The sequence below is a fragment of the Monosiga brevicollis genome, genomic scaffold, assembly GCF_000002865.3.
Source record: "Monosiga brevicollis MX1 MONBRscaffold_17 genomic scaffold, whole genome shotgun sequence".
In the NCBI taxonomy this organism is placed as follows: Eukaryota; class Choanoflagellata; order Craspedida; family Salpingoecidae; genus Monosiga; species Monosiga brevicollis.
Genome location: NW_001865054.1, coordinates 286,544 through 307,228, shown reverse-complemented (window position 1 = coordinate 307,228; position 20,685 = coordinate 286,544). Strand labels below are relative to the sequence as shown.

Below are 20,685 nucleotides of genomic sequence, written 5' to 3'. Positions count from 1 at the left end.
AACCCCGTGGCTCGAGCGGCCGAAAGCTTTCTTGCCGGCACGCAGCACCTCCCGCCTGGATAGTAAACAGACAGAGAGACAGAGAGACGAACTGTCCCTATTCTTGAAACTACACTTTGGATGAGAGCAAAAACAACTTCTTGTCTGTTGTTTGATCGCACGGGAGACCTTGATCTCATTCGTCATTTTCCCGTTCCCTCGCTTCGTCTCCTCTTCCGTCCGTGAAGGCAAGCATCAGTGCGGCCCTGTCGTTCGACGAGTCATCCGTAACGCCGACCACGGGTCAGAGCGACCAGCCCCATGCTGGATGTTGTTGAACACTTGGTGGGCTATGCCCGCCAGCCGGTCACGGTTGGCACGGCCTGGCATCAGCTCTGGGAGCCCTCGACCTTCCAGTGGCAGCATGGCCAGACGCCGTTGTCCCACATCGTCGTGGTTGTAGCCGCCCTGGTGGCTTATGTGGTCATTAGTTTTGGCCTGCGCGCCTGGATGCGCTCCCGCACCCCCTGTACGTGCCCGTCTGCTCTGGACATCACTCTGCTCTGGGCACCTGCTGGCACGTGGCATTGCTCACCATGCCGGCCTCGGCCCTGCTCCCGGCCCCGGCCCTCCTTGTCTGTCGGCAGTCGGTGGTCCGATCTTCAAAGCGTTTGTTGTCTTGCACAACGCGACCCTCTCCGGTGGATCAGCCATCATGGTAACCAACGCTCTCCTATCGCCATCCAAACGCCACGCGATGCCAGCCGAGCTCCGCCCGCTTGTGTGGCGCTCCATCTTGCACTCGATTCGGGTCCTGCCAGCACTGAGACGAGTAACAATGATTTGAACCCCACACATACGCCTGCCTGCTCATGCACGTCTCGCTTTGGTGATTTCGACACAGGTTGTGGGCTGCGCCTATGCCACTTACGAACAGTACCGGTACGTGGCCCTGAGCTCGCTCGACGGTTGGCCGAGCCCGCTGCCCTCCCATGCCGACATGGCGTCCCCTTCGACGACAACGCCTCACCATCTATCCGTCATGTGATAGACTTGGGCAATACGACGACTTGGTTGAGGGCGCCCTCTGCGATAGCAAACACATTACGGAGCAGAACAACGCCGTCACCAACACGCACCGCTGGTCCGCCGCTGTCGCCAGAGCCAGGGTTGGCCTCCGCTGTTGTGCCGCCATCGCACACACCTCACCGCCAAACCACTTCTGTAGGTGGCTGTACGTGTTTTACCTGAGCAAGTTTTATGAAATGATCGACACCTTTATCCTCGGTACGGTACCCTCCGCCCCATGCCCGTGAACTTAAGACTCTGCCGTCATTTCCTGCTGCCTCCGCCCGTCCCACTTCCTGCTCTTGTCTTGTCTGACTGTATCCTTGCGCCGCCGCAGCTCTGAAGAAAAAGGATTTAACTTTTCTCCAGATGTACCATCATGCCATCATTGTTCTGCTCTGCTGGGTCAGTCCGGTTGCTTGGCCCGACACCCAATTGGGCCCTGCTGCCCTCACTCTGATCCCTTTTGAATTTTAAAATAACATGTCCTCGGGGCCAGTCTTGGATCGATGCCAAATTCTTTCTGGCATGGTACGCCATGGTTGTCAATGCCACAGTTCATACCTTTAGTAAGACCGCTCGTGCATTGCTTCCTCCTTTTGCGTATCGTCCTCGCCATCCCGAACTTGCATGTGTAACCTCCCGTCATGTCTCTCATGCACACCCCATCGCTCCAGTGTATTACTACTTTGGCTGCCAGGCCCTTGGTGTTCGTGTTTGGTGGAAAAAGGTTAGACCGTGCTGGCAAACGCAAAGGTTGCCTCATGTGCCCCCACGCGAGCTCACCCCCTTGGCTTGCCGCACCGTCCTGCAGTGGCTGACAACGGGCCAGCTGGTTCAATTTGGCACCGTTTTCATGCTTTTGGTCGTGTATATGCGCGTCGGCTTTGTCCAGGTGGAGTATGGCTCTGCCTACCCTTTCTTGCGTGTACAGAACCGCTGCCAGGGCGAAGCCTGGGCCCCCATCTTCTCCCAGCTGATCAACGTCACCTTCCTCTATCTCTTTGGTGAGCTTTTTGTGCGCCTCTACCACCACAAACCCACTAGCAAGCCCGGTCGTGCCAAAAAGGACTAGTGCCGTATAACCGTATAACCTATACTGCCCCGCTTCGCATCCCTGCGCCAAATCGACGCTCGAGATGCACTGTGCACGCCGTCCACACATTTGAAAGAATAAAAAAAAACCCTTTGAAAACTCATTAAAAATTACCACGAAATCGTCCATCACACACACACTCCTGCGTCATCCCAACTCATGCTTCAACACAATGATGGAGGTCTTGCTCTCTCTCTCTCTTCTCTCTCATTCAGATCTCTCTTTCTCTCTTTCCTCCCGCTCTCTCTCTCTCTCTGTCTCTGTGAGTCTCTCTCTCAGGTCGGGGGCGGCCACGGCTGGGACTGCCTGTTGTCTGCCTGTTGTCTTGACTGCGTGTCCACCGTATGCATCGTGGATCTGTCGCGAGTCGGAGCTCAAGCGGCTTGGCTGGCTCGTTTGGTGCGTGTTGATGGGTGGCGGCTTGTAGACGAGCAAGGAGACGAGGCGTCGGATCGTCGTGTTGGCCAAAGCGTGAAGTGCACAACAAGACCACCAGCGTGATGACAGAGGCCGACCAGGAAGATGTGAACGAGGAGGCTATTCAGGTACGACATCGTCAAAAGATGGCTCCTGCTCTACAGTGCTGCGCCATGTCGAAAGAGGGCATCCTTGTCCGCACTCAAACGCAGGCTGTGGCGCAGACATTTTGCACACTGCTACAAGAGCAGGCTGGGGACGTGACCGAGTTGCGGCCCACATCCCTCAACCCCAGTCCAGATGCATGTGCACGGTGCGCTATTCATCCAATTGCCTGCCCTTGCGACGCAAGCGCCGAGCTCACGCTGGCTGGCTGGCTATAAAACCCCGCCCATCCACCTTAGCTTCATTCGGGCTCGAAAGGGTGATGTTGCAGCCGCCGTGAGCCAATATTTGGAGGCGGAGCGGTGCGTGCTCCAAATTGGATAGGGACTGCCGCTGCCACCGTGGCCTACACGATCAGGGCAGCAGCCGCCTCACGCTTGCTGCCGGGACTTAGGTGGTTCAAATCCGTTGGCTTTGATGATATGCCCGCAAAAGATGAGGATGAACCTGTATGCGGCAACCCTGCATGATCGTTGTTGGCCTGGCTGCCCACACCCGGCTTGACTGGATGTTGGACGCCTAGCCATCCTGGCTCATGCTTGCTCGTGGTGTATGCACACGATAGATTTATCAGAGCCTGTGCCCGCATGCCAATCTTGGCTATGACCGTGAAGGGCGACCCATTTACTGGGAGCGCACCGGGCACATCAACCTGCCCAAGGTTGGCGAACATGAGCTCCCGCTCGCCTTTTTACACCAGTCACGCGCCGCCCTCATTCACGTTAAGCATAGGTGCTCAAAGTCTTGACGCCAGAGCATCTGATTACTCGCCACGTCCGACAACAAGCCATCGCAGTGCAGCGTCTTGAGGTGAGTCAACACAACGCCCTTTCTCCACGCTTTGTCTCACCACCTGCTCACGCTTGAGGCCGTGTTTCTCTCGCCAACACCCCGCTCGATCTGCCTGCTCCAGGAAACTTCGCGGCGGCTGGGACGACTCGTGGAGAAGCAGGTGGGTGGAGAGTACCTTCTATTACCGTTTTCAGGAAATACCTGCGAGGCTCATCATGACTGTCCCGTCCCGTCTGCATGTCCTGTCATGGACACACTAGACGATCATTCTGGACTTGAAACACCTGTCTCTGCGCCCCGACTCCAAGGGTTTGGGCATCTTCAAGGAGTGCATCCGAATCGATCAATCTTATTTTCCCGAACGCCTCGGTACAGTCCCACGCCCGTGTGTCCGACCAGCCTCTGGCTTGTAGCCAGGGCGCTGACCCCAAGCTTCTGCCTTTGTTGTCCCCCTTCCCAACCCATTGCCCCTCGATACCTGGCTCCTCTTGCTTCTGCCTTCCGGTCAAATGCCAACCTTCATGTCGAGCCTAATTCTTGGCCTGTATTCCCGATATCTGCCCATCGTTAGAGTGCTTCTTTTTCATCAATGCCCCGTGGATCTTCCAGCCGCTGTGGGCCATCGTGCGCCCCTGGCTTGATCCAGTCACCAAGCGCAAGTTTCATGTTCTCGGCAGCAATTATCAATCCACGTTGCTAAAATACATTGATGCCGACCAGCTACCTGCCGAATACGGTGGCACCGCCAATTTTTCCGTACGTGCTTGATCTGGTCTTTTCAACCCAGCTGGGACTTTTGAGTGAGGGCAGCTTATATACACACAGCTTATTCGGGTTCTGCGCGCGTGGTGCCGCCTACTACTCGTGGCTCATTCATTAGATTCCGGACGCCAAGCCGTTTGAAGACCGCGACTTTTGTCTCATGCCCAACACCGACTATGACCCGGAGCTGCGCCCGCGACTGCTCTTCCCGACAGCGCAGGGATTTCTCACGGGTGCACAATTGGACAATGCGGCTGCAGCTGCAGCTGCCGGGTCATCTGAGCACAACGAGCAGGGACCAAGCAAGCGCGCCTCCGCAGCTGTGGCTGATCAGACCCCACCACTTGTGTCCACCTCCACCGGCTCACGCCTCATGATCAACGGCCGTGTGCCACTGGAGCAGCTGTTGCAGGGTGCAGTGCCTCCCATGGCCTCCACGCTGGTCTAGGACCCACCAGGGCCATGCCAGGGCCAGGGCCAGGTAGCAAAGATCCCCTTCCCCAGCCGCCTAGTTGCCTCAGCGCGCAGAGTTAGACATCAGTTGAACGCATTCTATCGACAACTTGAATTCTTGTGATGGTGACGTTGCGGTTCGACAACTTTGTAGAGCAGCAGGTCGGAGCACCAGAGGCATTGAGCGAGCAGGATGTGGAAGGGAGGAAGATGCACAGGAGAGTTGCCAGGCAAAGCACAAATGCCTCAACGAACAGCAGGGGAGCAACGTGAAAGAAGGGTGTAAATTTTGTCGTGAGGCAAAGGGATGCAAAAGGAGGCATGCTCATCAGTCTCGACCGTTCAACCAAGAAAAGCAGGCATTGCAAGAAGCAGGTAGCAATGGCCCGAGTGACTTGTGTGGGACGCCCGACGCAGCCGGCCGCTCAGCGGCTTTTCAGCCTCCTTGCGGGCGTGGCCTCTTATTCGGCCTTTTCCTTGGCCGTAGCCATGCCGTAGATTTGCGGAGCCACGATCAAGATGGCGACCAAGACAACTCCGATCAGCAGCCACACCTCGCCGTCACTCAACTCCACTGGGCCCTCCAAGATACCCATCGTTCGTCGTACTCGTAGTTCAAGCTTGCCGCGCTTGCAGTGTTGCAACAGTAAAAACTGCGCAAAACAAAAGATCAACGACTCTTTGAGTTTTTATTTTACATGCACATCTCATTCGGATTTTATTTTATTTTTTTTGTGGTTTTGGGCATCAGATCAGATTTGAGATTGACATGTGAATCGAAGTGACAGCTTAAACAGATGCGGAGGGGATGGGCCGAATGGCGGTACAATTGCCTCTCCGTTTACAAAGCAGTCACGTTGTTACGGGCGTAATACTGCTTGACATCGACGTCAGCAGCGCCACCAAACTGCACACGAAGTTGAGAGTAAGCCAGGAAGGTGAGCCAAAAGAATCAGACGCAGCACAGCTGCGGATCGACGGGCACACAAGAACACGAGAGCTGCTGCACCCACCATGTCCACCAGCCAGATGTGCTCGATCTCAAGGGTCGTGAAATGAAAGTCGTGGAAGCTGCCTTGTGAGTTCCACGATTTCATCTCAGGATGGCGATCAAACAACGCTGCCTGGGCGTGCGGTTCCTCGGCACTTGTCACCTAAGCGAGCCAATGCCACGATGCCGCAGATGAGCAGAGGCTGTGGTCCAGCAGCAACGAGGCAGTGCCATAGGCAGGGCACCTACGTTCCGATAAGTGCCCACAAAGGTGAGGCGGGCGCAGCGGGGATCCTCGGCGTCATAGTGATTTTGTTTGCAAAAGTTTGTCTCCACTTCACTAAGTGTAAAGGTGCAGCGAGGATCCACCAAAATGTCCTGTCATGGGTCAGCAGCAATCAACATGAATGCGCGAGCAGCTCGAAGAGAGCACTCTCACCCAAAGAAAATGCTGTCTCTTGGTCCCCGCCCCTCTGACGCGCATGCGTGCGCGCGTCCACGTTCCTGTCTCCTCTTCTGAGCGTTCAACCAACCTGGATCGAAGCATCGAGATTGCTGACGTAGAAGAAGAGGTGTCCGGTGCTGTTCTTGATCGTGCCATCGGCGAAGGATTGTGTGTTGCCAAACGCATAGCCAGCTATCGCCATACATTGTATCCCGTGGTTCGTACGATCACGGATGGTGGACGCGGCAGATTCCAAACATGTGACCGTGGCATGGGCAAACGCGGGACTTACGAAAAGCGGTGGAAGTGGTGGCCAAGACGCCCTCGACGGCCTGATGCGCCAGCCAGCGCGCCACCCCAACCTTGTCCTGATAATCCGGCGGACCAGCCGCTAGCAGGCGCACAAAGGTGACAGTGAGCGGCACGTGCAAAATTCGGCTTTGTCCCCGCTGGATGTCGGCGACGCGGCTCACCGGCATCGTGCGCAGAGACAGCTAGGCCCAAGAGCAGGAGCCCCACCAAAACACCAACAGACTTTGAAGGTGCCATGATCGCGGGCGTCAAGTGATGTCTGGATGGCTCTCACGGCAAGAATCAAGCAGAACAAATCCCTCCAAACGGCGCGAGGCCAACAATAACACCAAGGTCACACAGGCAGCGTCAAGTCGATCTCGCCGTCTCCAAACAAAATGATGATTGCTACGTGGTCCCTGCTGAGCACACCGGCGCGTTGCTGCTGCTGCTGGTATGAGCGACGGCACGCCTCTAGAAGAACACGAGGTTGAAGAAGACGACGATGGTGAAGATGATGAAGGTTACAGGTTAGTAATTGTACTATATCATGAGAAAAACAGCAATTTAAAATAATCAAAGCTTTATACATTATGAGGTTGACGGTGGGAAGAAGAAGCAAAAATACGAGAAGATGCAGTATATATACAAATGAATATGAAGCCATGTATTCAGAAGGTGAAGCAACAAGAATGAAGGGCGCTAGGTCCCGAGAGTAGGGGGCTGTTTCCATTCCATCTTTTCATCTGACAAACAAATCTGACATCTGACATCTGACAAACCGACGCACAGAAGAGCAGCAGCACGATCACGATGGACGAGGATGGCACGGGGCTCCCGGGCAGGGATCTGTCCGTGGAGGAACTGTATCGACGGTGCGTTGACTTGGCATCAGGGCTGATGGTCTCCGTGGGTGGGCCGTCATGCCTGGGGCGTCTTAACGATTCTTGGCTCTGGTTGACCTACATGCCGGCCATATAGGATTGATGCAGCCCAGGCCGAACAGAGGCGGCTCCGCGCTCAACTCGGGTTGACCAACAAGGGTGAGGGGGGCAGTCGACAACCCCGGCCCGAGGCTGTTGGTGATTCCGATAGATTGGCACTCCATGTTGCTAGACAAAACCTTGTCTACTGGCAAGAACGAGCAGACGAACAACGGGTGCGCTTCGCAGGCCTGCGTAGGAGTTTGCAACCATCGCTTCGTCTGATCGCATGTGTCCGACGACATGTGTCCGACGGCATGTGTCTGACTTGATTTTGCAGATTGAATACCAAACGCCCTGGTGGGGCTACCACAACCCCAAAGTGGACGTGATTCTTAGCGTGTGTTGCACCCTCTGCTGCTCCTCATGCTCAGGCCTGCGCCACAACCCTGTCATGCCATGCCAACTCACCAAACACCCGCTCGTCTAGCGTCTACGCGAGGACCTAGAGCGTGACAGGGCTGAACTACAAATCCTCTCAGCCAAGGCGACGCATACGAGAGATGATGAGTGAGTATGAGCTGGCCATGTTTCCGGCTTGAGTGCCTCTTCCCTACCCCCCTCTCTCTCTCTGTCTGTGGCCATCTGGGCGGAGCAGCCTGCCCACTGCAATCGGCGAGTGCAGAATGAAATGCTCAGTTTCCACGACTTCTCATGTCACGGCAATGGTTGTGCACAACTGGTGTGAGCCTAGACGTGCCGTGGCTCAAGCCATCAGGCAGCACCGGCTAGAGTTGCAAACACGTCATTCAATTCTACAATCACAGGTGCCGCCAACTTCGCCTGGCATGCGGCGCCCGATACCGGGGACTCTGACCATGCCATGCCTATGCCTGATAGCTCGATGCCGCAAAAGCCGTTGTGGTAGCTCGGACCCAAGCCTTGAAGGCACGCATTGTGCAACAGCGTGCAGAGCTTGCACGACTATGCAAGGTATGCCTGCCCTGGTGCACCCACTCATGAGGCCCGATTCATCATCTTGATCAACCCTGCTCACATTCGTGCCTTGGAACCGGCGACCCAGTTGACGCGCGCAGCCAGCAACTCGCTCTGGGACATCCAAGCCCAGCTTTCGTTTTAGCTTGAAGCATCAAGCCATGCAAAACAGCCAACTCAGGTCCTGCTGCTGGCTCCCTCCTGCCAACCATGGCCGACGCACGAGTTTTGCACCTGGCATAAGCCCCTAGCCAAAGGGGACTGCACTGATTCTTGCACGCGTGCTGAGCATGCGACAATCTCCAGCACTCACTGCTCATTCAATTCATGTCAACCCGGCCGTTGAGGGTGCGACACGAGCAATTCGGCTCCCATCTCGCCTCCACTTTAATTCCCAGAGAGAGACAGAGAGAGACAGAGAGAGAGACAGAGAGCGCAAGAGAGAGACACACACCCCAGGAAAACATTTCACACTCAAACTGCTGCTTTTAAGCTCGATCTACAGTTGAATCTGGTAGTTTGTTGAACGAAAATTTGTTGACTCTTCGACCACCGGCTCGGTCATTTGCATCAAACGGGGGGGGGGTGATCCTCTTGAGCTTTGCTGCATCATGGCAGTTCAGCAGGCTCGTGCAACTCTCAAGCTGTCCAGTCATGCTGGTTGCCGTCTCATGACGCGGGAAGTGCTGGCCAAGGTGAGCAGGCACCGGTGCAGATGCTCTCATATGGCGAGCTGGCCGGCCACGACGCTGACCTGACTGGTTCCCGTCACCACAGGCACCGGCCGTCGACCACGGCCTGCTCCATGTCGCAGTGCTGACGGCTGGCGTGGGCATCACGCTCAACGAAAATGCTGACCCAACGGTACTTTCCTCGTGCGCTCCTAGCTGCCCTCGTCCTTGTTTTAGATGAACGCTGAAGGGCTCCAGAGTGCCGCCTCCGAGCCTTCACACCGGCTGTTGACACCGGCTTTTGCCGAGCAGGTCCAAAGCGACTTGACCACTGCCTTGGGCCTGTTAGCCCAGCCTTTTGGTGCTCAAAAGGTGGCAGCTCAGCGGTTGTTGAGTGGCGCCACTCTGTCTCTGCCGATGCGCAGCGGGCGCCCAGATCTCGGGACTTGGCAAGGCATTTATCTTTGCAATTTTGCTGGTTTGTTCCTGGTTGGAAGAAAACAAAAAGGCACATGCTCCTATGACCGAACGGTGTGCTTCCAACCCCTGCCATTATCCTGGCCACATACACTGATCGAGAACGCGGCAGGTGTGGCTGAATGCGAGCTATTGTTGACCACTGTGAAGGCCTCGGACAAACCTACCTTGGTGCGTTGCACAACCTGGCCTGATGTCCTCCTGAAACATCTGGCATCCCTTCTTATGAGCCGAATGCGCCCCTCTCTAGGTGACCACCAGCGCACCAGAGCGTGGGACATTTGATGTTGACGATGCAGTCCCCAGTTCAGACGCCGACGACGGTTTGTGCTGCTCTGACAGCTTTGGCCACGCATCGCTGGTCCCCAGCCGGCACGGTCGAATCAGCCATGCCTCGTTGCGCCCAGCTCAATGCAGTGTGTTCGAGGATGTGCAGTGCCCATGCTTTACCACACGAAGCACACCTCAGCGGCCATCGCACTCGGCCCCAGCAAGACTGGTGATTTTGGCACTGCCATGGAAGCTCAACTGAATCAGCTTGTACCAGCTGCATGGAATCAGCGTAAGATCAGCTTGCAGGCTTTGTATTTTCTCGTGCTCTTCAAGCGAGCTCTCGCGATGGATCGACCCGATGCCAATCAATGTTGTCAAGTGCCAGATGACGCGTTCCTGTGCCCATTCGACAGAACACTTTGAGCATACCTACGAGGGCCCTGATGATATGCCGGGTCATGTCAAGTCAACGCTCATCGGCACTGATGTTCTTCGCCTCAGCTCGGTATGTCCAGCCCGCGTACCTCACATCGGCCGATGAGGAGACTTCACCGCCTTGGTCGCCCTGCCTCACTTTGTGTCACGTCCTCGAATGTCTTTGAATCACAGAAAGCTTGGCATTTGCACTTGATTGAACCCCGTGACAGCGGTGGCTGGGGTGGTGGTCATCAGCGCCGCATCAGCTGCACGCGCCTGCCCTCGGTAAGCGGCCCAGAAATGCCCACAAGAGCTTTCATGTGCCTTTGTGGAACCTGATTAAGTTTCGCGTCTCTCAACATCTCTGACCCTCGCAGAGTCATCGCGTGTCAATTAAAGTTGACCTTGATGAACACGGCTTGGCCACCCAGATCGAGGCCCAGCTCCTGGATCAGGTAAAGTTGCTTTTCTTGGTGGAGACACTGCCATTGTTTGCATCAAGAATTGGCTCACAGATCTATATTTTGTTCCTTGGGTGCCTCTCACCGCCGCGTGGCCGGTTAGCTCAAGGCCCAGCAACCTGCAGCGACGGCCGGCTTGCTTGTCGTGCAGGCTGATACGCCTGGCGTGGGCCTCTGCATCGCATCTGCAGCCGAGCATGATGTCCTGCACCACTTTGCGGAACATTTGAACATTCAGGTTGGTTTGTTCTGAAAACAGGTCTTGACTCCATCATCTGTGGCTGGCATGACGCACTTGTCCCATCTACATTCACCCAATGCTGATGGGGAATGCTGTTGTAGAGCCAAGCCGTGGCGGGCGCGATTCTGGGCCACTCCCTAGCAATTCCCATGTGTGAGGGCACGCTTTGCCTTGGCGGTGACAATCAGCAGCTGGTCGTGTCAGCGCCGCCGGGGACGCCAGGTCCAATCCGTATTGATGCGCTCATGATGTTGTGATTCAAAAGCTGTTCTCGGCCATCGGCTCGATGTAGACTCGAGCCTCGCACATGATCAATACCGGGCCACCCTTGGGTCTGTCATGTGGGCTCTGCCAAGCGACTGTGATTCAATTGTATCCGCCCAGCTCCACTTTTCCGGAAGACAAATATTCCCCCACTGCCTCGGCTCGATGAAAGCAGAAGTGGTCACACGTTTTGACATGGAATTGTTTACAGAGGGAGGTCAGGCGAGCAGGCAAGCCAAGCAATCACCGACGATCGTGATCGCGGTCACGGCGGCTGCTATGCCGATGTTTATGCTTCTTTTTCTTGCTCTTTTTCTCGCTCTTGGACTTTTTCTCCTTGCTCTTCTTCTCCTTCTTGGCTGATTTGCGCTCTGAGCGGTCTCTGCTACTGCTGCATCAGTCGCCAGGTTGATGTGAGCATGGAAAGTGCACGACAGTGCCAGATGGCTGGCTGGCCATGACTTGGTACCAAGGGGACAAACCTCGACCGTCGCCGATCGTCGTCATCAGAGTCGTCCGAATCCTATACAAGCAAGCGCAAAGTTGAGATGGGTTGAATAACAACATGGAAGTCGCCTCGGGAAAAAAAAAAAAACACAGGGAAACATCGTTTGCTTTCACTCTTACACGGTGGCTTCGCGACGAGTCCCGGTGGTGGCTGCAACACAATCGCCGTTCAAGCCATTGGAGGAGTACAGAGGAGTACAATGAGAAGAAGCTCGAGCTTGGGTGGCTCATGTGGTACCGAACGGCCTCGTCGCAGTCAGCACTTACCGCCGGCGTCGTTGGCTGGGTGAGTGACGACCGCCTACACCCTCGCTATCTGCACACACATAACAAAAAGTGGGGTCGGAGAAGGGTCAGTGCTGTGCACACAAGATGCAAGACCGGAAAACCAGCTTGCTGCCACAGGGCCTAGAGTGTCCTCCTTGTACAACCACGAGCAATCAAGTTGCAAGCGGACGCCAGCGTACCTAGCTCGCTCTCAGAGTCTTCGCTAGAGGTACTGGACACGTCCAAATGCACGTCGTGTTGGTCATCCACCTTGATGTAATTGCGACACTGAAACGTCAGGTGGCCGGCTGCTCGACAGATCACCATGCGCAGATATTCGTGAAATTGGTGTGCCGAAAAAAAAGAAGGTAGATGCGACTTGGACATGTGCCAAGCGCTGATACGAAGCGTAATAATCCAAGCGGCGCCTCACCATAGCCACACTTTTTACATAATCCGAGCCGCTGCGCAGACTGGCCGGACAGGCGAGCCTCGATGGCCTCGGCCGTGTGAAGCTTGTCGTCCATTGTTGAGGCGATGAAATGCAAAGTAAAAAAAAAACGTGAAAAAGAGTTTTTTTTTTTTTGATGTGCTCATCATTGTGTCAGTGGGCTCAAGCAACGATCCCGAGATTTGTAGTGTTGATTGAAAAGGAAAAGAGAGCAGAGCAGGGCTGTCGGGCCTTGTTCTGGCATCAACGCAACGAGAAATGTAAAGATCCTTGTCCGGAACGAACACGGGTTTCAAGCTGCATCTTTCCCAACAAGCAAATCTCCAAAGAAAAAAAAAAGAAAGAAAGGAAGATGGGGGTCGTGTCGGCTCGACCTGGCTCTCATAACAGACACAGTAGGTTATGACTCTTTACTGCTCAGTTGCTGCTGCCTCCATAGCGGCATGCTCACTTTCAACAAATTGGTTGAATCGTTCGCGGATCTGTTGCCGTAAATCAAGCTGTTTCGCCTGTGAGGGAGCAGAAAAAAGCCGTGAAAAGATCATTCAACCTGTGAGATAGCGTCCCTCCCTCCCAGAAACAAGGCGTATCACCCAAGACAGGAGACTCGGATCCAAACAACAGAAAGCAACCCAAAAGCCCTCTGTCCCGGGCCAAGATAGTGACACTCTTGCAGGAGACGTACCTTGAGCGTATCAAAACTAAGATCGGCTAAACACGAATCGTCCACGGACGTCTGTGCAACATCGCAAGGGGACAGTCATGAGCAAGATGCACTGTGCGGGAATGGCACGCGTGTACGCAAAAAAGAAGGGTCAGGGTTTTCGAAGACCAACGTCAGTGTCACCAGACCAGCCCATGGATTTGAGCAAATCAAACTCCTCATCTGCCATTTCAGCGTCATCCTCGTCTTCGACTGTGTCCAACTCGTCAAGCACGGCTGCAAGATCAAGGAGAGACTTGGGCTCGCTAAGCTGCGTCTCACGCAGGCGTGGTTTCCAATCCAGCGCATTGTCTGTGGTTGGCTCCGTGCGAGACTCGGTTGCTAAATGTGTCGCAGTGGAGGCTGGTGCATCTGGTGTGGCAGTATGGGCGTTCAAAGCGGTGTTCAAAGGCTGTGCAGCGCCGTCTTCAGTTGCGGTCGGTTGGGTGGCTGCGCTTGCAGATCCTGCCTCTGCCTTGGTATCGGGCGCGGGCTTGGTTGCAGCTGCTGCCCCGGTTACGTCTGCGGATGCAGAGGCCGCCGAGGGTGCGCGTTGATTGGAGACGGCTGCTTGCCCCGGGCGCTGATTGTTTTTGGCGGAAGCATTGTTTTGTGCCTCAGTGTCGTTATTTTTGGCCTTGTTTTTCTTCTTTTTCTTCTTCTTGCTCTTGCTTTTTGTGGCTTCCTCCATCTCTTCCAGCTGTAGCAAGGAGCGCGCCGCTTCTTCTGCTTCTCGCTCAACAATGTCCTGCTCCAGCATCTCCCACAAGGCTGAGGCTGCCAGTGCATAGGCCATACTATGTTGTTGCTCCGCAATGGCCAGTCGCTAAGGCACGCCACACCATGAAGAGGGATAACCACACGGATGAGCTTGATGCAGAGCGTTTGCATCGGTTTCAGTCATTTGACACCAGCACGTCAGGAAACATACCCATTGCAGTTGACCGACACGCTTGCGAACCAAATGACCCACAATCATGACCACCTCCGTTTGGGCCTTGATCTGTGTCTCCGCGTGGCGCTCCTGGTCGGAGATGTCCTTACGCGCAAAGGCTGAAGCCGGACAAGGTGATGAGCCAGAACAAGGCGAGCAACGTTGGAAGGTTCTGGCTCACTGCGCCCTCGACCGGGAACACACCTATAACTTCGCAGAGATAGGTGGAGTCGCAGCTAACTTGCAGCACGCGGTCCTCCTTATCGTAGGACAAGCCCTCGAAAATGATGGGGTCATAGCTGAGTATCACATGACGAATTGACGCATGCCGGCGCACACCAAGCGAGGCCCGGGAGAGGCACATACACGTGCGCCCACGAGAGCAGACAGGTGAGATATGCCTGGATATTGGTAGTGTCCCTCGCGCCACACGGGGCGAGTAGCGTACCCAGTGTCTTGTAAGTAGGTCTTGCTATCAAACCATTCCATCTGCTTGAGCACCTCCCAAGCTTTCTCGACCTGAGCGGGGCCAGAAGCAAGGTAGGTCAGAGCGATCCCAGGCAGAGCGATCCCAGGGGAGCCCAAACGTCTTCGAGGAGCGTAAGTTAGGTCCGGATGATACCTCGCGGCGGCAATGTAGGCAAAATTTTTTCATGTGCGTCTGGGCAGCTTCCTCCACTTCTTCGTCATCAAAATCCATGATCAGCTCCCGCTCCTTCTCGGGCACCTTTTCCCACCTGAGGGGCGCAACATCATACATGTAGAGCATTGAGTAATATCGTCATACCGAGGCGCCCATGTACATGTATTATTGCAGGCTGTGTAACAAGTGTATGATCAAGCTTGCACGTACAACTCTTGCCAGGCGTCCTCGTCCAAACGCTCTAGGGCAGCTTGGGGTGACGCGCGATGTAGAATACAGCGTTTGCCTGCGGTGGACGTTTGTGTCGTCACATTTCTATCAAGCACAGCGGCACAGCGGCACGCACAGCAGACCCGTTCGGCTTGAGGAGGCGGCGTTTGTGTGCGCGACACGTTTACAGGTGCAAAGAACGGCACGCGTGTGCGGGCGGCCCAAGCTGGGCAGCCGAAGGGTACCTGAATGGATGCAAGTGAATGAAAGCCTCCACTGGGTCGTTGCCGATCGATGCATGTAGGGAGACGGAGCCATCGTTGCTGACGTGCAGGGGCTGTAAAGTTTGGTGAATCGACTCGGACAGGGTGTCGAACACGTGGTCGATGGCTCGGCGGCAGCCAATGCAGGCTACGCGGTGTGCCACGTGGTGCTGAAGGCGCTCCTTGTTAACGCGAAGCTCACGATTGTGCGACGATTCGGACATGAATCGCTGCCACATCTGTTGAAACGAGAGAGCCCAATTCAGTCAGCCACCACCCGGAGGATGCCAAGTCAGTTCCGGGTTCGGGCGCCCCAAGCATCCCACGGTAGGCACGCAAATCTGTACATGGGGCCGCTACATGAAGTCAAGGTTAACTCACGTCCAAAAAACGTTGCGGAGGCCGGCTGCGCGATGAATGGCTGAGCGGACCAACGTCTGCAACGATCTGGCGCAGAGGGAAGGTGGTAGCGGGTTGGGTCAGGCAGGGTCGGAGGTCCTTTGTGTGGTGCTCAAACGAGCTGCTCGAGCCTACCTTCCAGTCGGCAAAACCGTCGACAAAGCATTCGCCCGGCTGCAAGTCCGTCTTGTTCACGTCTTCATCGCTGATGCAGCGGGTAATGATGCAGCTGCACCCGTCGCAAGCCACGCAAGTGCATGTTTCGTGGGTAAATACAAAGCCGCCCGACCGCTTGGATGCCATGGCGGCACGATGGCTCTAAATGAGGACGCAGCTAGTGCACAAAGCGAGTCCAAGCAAGTATGCTGCTCGTCAACGACGGCCCCGCCCCTTTCGGAGAGGCGGATGCAGGGAGCCAATCCCACGCAGCAAAGGACGTGTCCCAATTCCAGCACCAGGGGTAAACACGGGCACCAAGGCCCCGGCCTTGCAGTGATAGCAGGTTTGTTCGGCGGGGTCCGGGCAGAAGCACGCAAAATCAAGGGAAACGGGGATGTTGTGATCCCAATCGGGCCTAGAGACCACAGCAGGCAAGGCACCAAGGTTCAAGGGAGCCGATGAGTCGTCAGAGCGTCGCGCTGCACAAAGACCAATGACCCCACGCAAGAGTGGGGCATAGAGAGACCATCAGTCCAGAATTTCCAACAAGCGGACAGCGAGGCACCGCCATTGCTGCATTGGCTGGCTATGCTAATTGTGGATCTGCTGGTGAGGCGTTTATCAGCGCCGCGCCGCCACGCCGCTGAGAACGTCGCGTGTCATGTGGGATTGTATGTGCACTGCGTGCGCGTCGCTGATTCCTCAGCATTCCCCTGACCCATGCACACTCAGCAAGCACCTCCCCACATCAAGAGACAGCATTCACGATCTCCACTCTTTCAGCTCCAAAGCCATCACTGCCGCGACCGTCGCCGTCGCCAACGGGACCGCCCAGCGACCGCTCAGCTCACAGGACAGCGAGCGTGACCGAGTGAAGCCACTTACACTTGGTAGCAACCAAAGCCGACAAGGGAAAAAGGAAAGCTCGCAAGCCCTCAAGTTTGAGTTTCATCTGGTAACAACGGGCAGCTTTCAATGTCAGACAACAACGTCAGCATTATTTCGTGTGTGTGTTGTGCTTGGGCTGGAGTGCTCTCAGAATCGTTGCGGCTGTGTCAGGCTGTTGGGAAGCGGGGGGCAGTGGTATCGGCGCTATGGATCAAGTGGTCGATCGCGTCATTGCACTCTACATGGATAACCAACGGGCCTACGATGACAACCCGCCTTCTCCTGGCACAACTGGTGAGCTTTGTCGAGATGGATGGATGCTGGTTGATTGCAATTCACATGTCAAACTCGGCTTGGTGCACGCAGTTGGCGAGGAGGACGGTCCAGGTGACGCTGGGCGTGGATATGAGGACGTCAATCTGGCCATTTCATTCATTGATCATGGTGCGTGCTCACCATGCGATGGGGGTGGCCTGCTCTGGACGGAGGGGATTCTTCTTGTCTTTTTGTTTTTTTTGCATACCCTCACTCGCTCCTCGGCGGGACCGATTGGTCACCAGCACTCCAAGCTGCCCAGCAAGCTGTCCAGGCCCAAGTGGATGAAGAAACCGTCGTTGCAGCCCTGCTGCACGACATTGGCTGGCTGGCCCCAAAGCCCAAGGACGCTACCAAACTTACCAGCGCCGATGAGAAGGTAGGATCGCGTCATGTGCAAACCTCCACCTGCAAGCATCTATAGTCTCATCCGGCTCGGTGTCCTGTTATCACACTTGCAACAAAAAACACAACAAACACAACAACGTCTCAATTCATTGTTATCTTCACTAGATCTTTCTGGCCAAGCACGACCAAGTGGGCGCGAGCATGCTGCGCCAGCTCGGATTTACCGAGCGCCTAGCACGTTTAGTGGAAGGCCATGTACAGGCCAAGCGTTACCTGACCTTCAAGGAAGCAGACTACTACGAAAATCTTTCTGCTGGCAGCAAGTTTACCCTGAAACACCAAGGCGGTCCCATGTCCGCGTCTGAAGCCAGTGCTTTCGAAGCTGAGGATGATTTCCCCCTATACTGCCTGATGCGCCGGTTAGTTGCGCCACGCCCCTGGATTTCTAGGTCTTGATCCTGCAGCTGCTCGATTGACAACTTCTTCACTACTCATGCTTGGCTTGTCTTCCGCCTTCAGGTGGGACGAGGCAGCGAAAATACCGGACATGAAGCTACCAGCGTTCGATTCGTATCGAGCAGCAATCCGTCGCTGCCTAAGTGCAGGCCTTTGGCAGCCGCGTCGGGGTATGTGTGTGTGTGTGTGTGTGTGTGTGTGTGTGTGTGTGTGTGCTACTTACCGTTTGCTCACAATGCGACCCGTAGCTGGACACAAGATTTGCTCAACTATCACCCGCCCTCTGTCTGTTTTGCCTTTTCTCCTTTTCTCTTTACCTTTGCTGGTAGGATATGATGTAAATGACCTGCTCACCGAATCAGATCTCCAAAGCTTCCAGAACCAAGGTGCTGCAACTGCGCTTGAACCACACCTGCCCATCTCAACTGCCAGGCCATCACTCAATCTGTGATACTCATTCTTCCTTCACGTGATGCACGCGCCTCAAGACCCTGTACGGGTCGGCTCTTTCTTGACAGATGGCGAGGTGGCTGTGCTCAAAGGTATGTGAATTGTTTCCGAAGCGGGCTTGCATCCTTTTGCAAATTCAGTGACTCCAATTGCCTTCGTGTCAATAGGGGCAGGCTCTCTTGCGGACCAATGTCTTCCGCTACGTAGGCGCGTGGCTCTAGCGTGTCAACGTGTCGGGTTCGACAAACCGGTGCGCCACATTCATCCTTTGCCAGGCATAGAGTAACTTGGAGATATCGATATCACTCGTGTTTTGGCTTTGCAGGCTGTTTTCTTGAATGACGACCCCACCGATTTGTCTTCTGGTTGGTTGAAATAAAAACCTGGCTTTGCTCTATTCTACTGACACGGCACTTTGTTGTCTTTCTTCAAGCGTTTTTCTAATGCACCCGCCGCCTCGATGCGATGGGTTGTTATGAGACTACGATGCTGAACGCAGCGCATGACCTGGTAGAGGAAGCGTCCAAACGGGTGAAATGCGCTACGTTCCTCCCGTGCACTTGGCTAATTGCCCTGGACAACGCCGGTTTCCAGCTGGAGTCTATGTAAGCAGCCGCTTTAGCTTTTGTGAGAAGCACGTCGTTCATTCACTTTGAATGGTAACTCGGGTTTGATGACCGATGAATCGTGATAGTGCTGGTGATAAGGGAGTGGCTTGCACCTGGACCCTCACTGCTGGAGACGCCGTGCTTCTTCCAGCCGAAACAGTTTATTCCCTGAGGTATGAGGCGGCATGAATTTGTCCTGATATGGATGATGAGGCCATGATCAAAGCACCTTACACCCGCGCACACGGTGCATTCATGACGTCAATACATTGTCTCTCTTTAGCCCCGAATCCTTTGATGCCGAGAAACCTCGGGTTATGGTAGCGAACTGCACAGCTCGAAAATGAAACGGAGCTAGTACAGCCTCAGGCTGCCTGTCCACCCACGCTTGTCCTCGGGTTTCGCTTCCGTTTCTTCCTCTCAGGGGATCAGCATGGCTATTATACAACGTCAAGCAGCCCTGTTTCAGCGTTCTAATTTACATCTAGATGTCAGTTTCCAGCCAACGGACATCAAGGCAGACGCAATGAGGGATGTGCTTCAAAAGAAAAAAAAGGCAAAATTTTAAATGAGCGTGTGTTCAAAAAAAAACTCCTTAAAATTTCATCAAATTTTTTCGATTTTTTTCCATTTGACTGTGCTCTTTTTCGACACGCGCCGCGGCGCCGAACCGACGCCATGCCGTGGACAGCGGTGCTGCAAAACTACCCCGATGCTGCCAGCGCCGTGGTGGCTTTGCCCACGTATCCCCTATTCTGTGCGGCGATGCGCTTGCCTCTGCGCTTGCTGCATATTGGGGCGCACCAGAAGATGCTTGGCACGTTGGCTGGCGCCTCTGTTGTGGTTGTTGGCACGGGCCTCACAGCCCTAACGGCCTGCCTCACCAAGTACTCACTCCTCGCCGCCCTCGGAGACGGTCCACCCTCCATGCGGCCTGCAGCTGACGTCATTTTAGAGGATGCTCAAGTGAGTCAGTCAGCTCTTCTTATCATCCAGTAGAGCTGTGATGGCCCGGATGCTCACCAGCCAGCTGGTCATGTTCTGATTGCAGGGTTTGGCCAAAATACTTTTAATCGCGCAAGTGTTCTTGGGCACCCATCCTCGCCGCTTGTGCCCAAGCCACCTGCACCACCCTGGTGCTTTTGCCCAGGGCTCGCTACCCGCGGGTATCCGGTACAAAACAGCCTCCGAAGCCCGTCTGCTCGACCGCCTAGGACATAGACATGGCTGTCATACCTGTGGCACTCGATTTCAGAAGAGCTTTGTGGGTGATCACCAGCCCCCGCGCTCCTTCAACCTGCCCGACATGCGCTTTTTCCCACAGTGTAGGCCCTGCAGCAATAGCCAAGGTGGTCTCACCAGCGGCAAGGTCATCGGCGTGCGTTTGATGCGCTCACACCATTGGTCGCGGGGCTTTGATTGGCACTACTGGGGCCCATCGGCGATCGGTCTCCTGGCTGCCCCCCTCTTCTATAACAGCGATGCCGTTGCGCCAACAGCCACGACTGTTCCATATTTACTCGATCCCGAGCACTACGCAAAGCTGACTGCCCTGGGAACCGAAACAGCACGCTCCTTCGGCATTGATCCACTAGAAGCGAAGGAAAGGGTTCAAGATCGAGCTGCAGAGCAACTCTCAGAGTTGGAAGAGCAGGCTCGTGCTTGGCGGGATCAGCTGATTGACAAAGGGCGCTGGCCCGCCAAGACTACGGGCCAAACGCTTCGGGCGCTCCTGAAATGCTACTTGCAAAAGGTCACCCTCTTTGCGATAATGACTTTCTACCGCTTCCTGCCTGAGGCAGGTGATCGCTCAGCGTTGGATAATCTGGAACTCGAGTTTAAGGCCAAAAGTCTCGAAATTGCTGCACTATGGAAGGAGCTGTAGGGTGCTTCCATGAGACG

General features: G+C 55.1%; 7 protein-coding genes across 7 annotated transcripts; 5 read left to right on the top strand and 2 right to left on the bottom strand.

Moving 5' to 3' along the window:
* Positions 1 to 210: 210 nt before the first annotated feature.
* Positions 211 to 2,122, top strand: MONBRDRAFT_33213 (uncharacterized protein; the record flags this gene model as incomplete). The annotated part of the gene is made up of 9 exons (XM_001747522.1): positions 211 to 508; positions 627 to 697; positions 884 to 921; positions 1,031 to 1,123; positions 1,208 to 1,266; positions 1,385 to 1,452; positions 1,547 to 1,616; positions 1,725 to 1,777; positions 1,862 to 2,122. The coding sequence occupies exons 1-9, from the start codon at positions 301 to 303 to the stop codon at positions 2,120 to 2,122; spliced, it is 921 nt and encodes a 306-aa protein (XP_001747574.1). The 5' UTR covers positions 211 to 300.
* A 196-nt stretch (positions 2,123 to 2,318) lies between these two features.
* MONBRDRAFT_27060 (uncharacterized protein) lies at positions 2,319 to 4,727 on the top strand (the record flags this gene model as incomplete). Its single annotated transcript, XM_001747521.1, has 11 exons — positions 2,319 to 2,422; positions 2,571 to 2,688; positions 2,725 to 2,873; positions 2,965 to 3,027; positions 3,120 to 3,174; positions 3,291 to 3,386; positions 3,458 to 3,535; positions 3,639 to 3,677; positions 3,778 to 3,886; positions 4,089 to 4,273; positions 4,398 to 4,727. 11 exons carry the CDS (start codon positions 2,319 to 2,321, stop codon positions 4,725 to 4,727), a joined length of 1,326 nt encoding a protein of 441 aa, XP_001747573.1.
* Positions 4,728 to 5,573: 846 nt separating this feature from the next.
* On the bottom strand, positions 5,574 to 6,717 carry MONBRDRAFT_27059 (uncharacterized protein; the record flags this gene model as incomplete). The annotated part of the gene is made up of 6 exons (XM_001747434.1): positions 5,574 to 5,639; positions 5,746 to 5,886; positions 5,973 to 6,101; positions 6,257 to 6,360; positions 6,461 to 6,559; positions 6,642 to 6,717. 6 exons carry the CDS (start codon positions 6,715 to 6,717, stop codon positions 5,574 to 5,576), a joined length of 615 nt encoding a protein of 204 aa, XP_001747486.1.
* Positions 6,718 to 7,272: 555 nt separating this feature from the next.
* Positions 7,273 to 11,175, top strand: MONBRDRAFT_9772 (uncharacterized protein; the record flags this gene model as incomplete). Its single annotated transcript, XM_001747520.1, has 10 exons — positions 7,273 to 7,334; positions 7,441 to 7,502; positions 8,997 to 9,073; positions 9,156 to 9,242; positions 9,777 to 9,942; positions 10,213 to 10,304; positions 10,409 to 10,501; positions 10,594 to 10,671; positions 10,829 to 10,915; positions 11,020 to 11,175. 10 exons carry the CDS (start codon positions 7,273 to 7,275, stop codon positions 11,173 to 11,175), a joined length of 960 nt encoding a protein of 319 aa, XP_001747572.1.
* A 250-nt stretch (positions 11,176 to 11,425) lies between these two features.
* MONBRDRAFT_27058 (uncharacterized protein) lies at positions 11,426 to 15,399 on the bottom strand (the record flags this gene model as incomplete). Its single annotated transcript, XM_001747433.1, has 14 exons — positions 11,426 to 11,573; positions 11,665 to 11,705; positions 11,810 to 11,840; positions 11,957 to 12,005; positions 12,157 to 12,264; positions 12,859 to 12,916; positions 13,093 to 13,143; positions 13,244 to 13,936; positions 14,042 to 14,163; positions 14,249 to 14,343; positions 14,493 to 14,563; positions 14,667 to 14,781; positions 14,898 to 15,002; positions 15,143 to 15,399. 14 exons carry the CDS (start codon positions 15,397 to 15,399, stop codon positions 11,426 to 11,428), a joined length of 1,944 nt encoding a protein of 647 aa, XP_001747485.1.
* Positions 15,400 to 16,812: 1,413 nt separating this feature from the next.
* On the top strand, positions 16,813 to 18,176 carry MONBRDRAFT_9769 (uncharacterized protein; the record flags this gene model as incomplete). Its single annotated transcript, XM_001747519.1, has 6 exons — positions 16,813 to 16,900; positions 16,973 to 17,050; positions 17,167 to 17,300; positions 17,435 to 17,688; positions 17,789 to 17,895; positions 18,055 to 18,176. The coding sequence occupies 6 exons, from the start codon at positions 16,813 to 16,815 to the stop codon at positions 18,174 to 18,176; spliced, it is 783 nt and encodes a 260-aa protein (XP_001747571.1).
* A 1,285-nt stretch (positions 18,177 to 19,461) lies between these two features.
* Positions 19,462 to 20,668, top strand: MONBRDRAFT_9768 (uncharacterized protein; the record flags this gene model as incomplete). The annotated part of the gene is made up of 2 exons (XM_001747518.1): positions 19,462 to 19,749; positions 19,835 to 20,668. The coding sequence occupies 2 exons, from the start codon at positions 19,462 to 19,464 to the stop codon at positions 20,666 to 20,668; spliced, it is 1,122 nt and encodes a 373-aa protein (XP_001747570.1).
* Between the last annotated feature and the right edge of the window lie 17 nt (positions 20,669 to 20,685).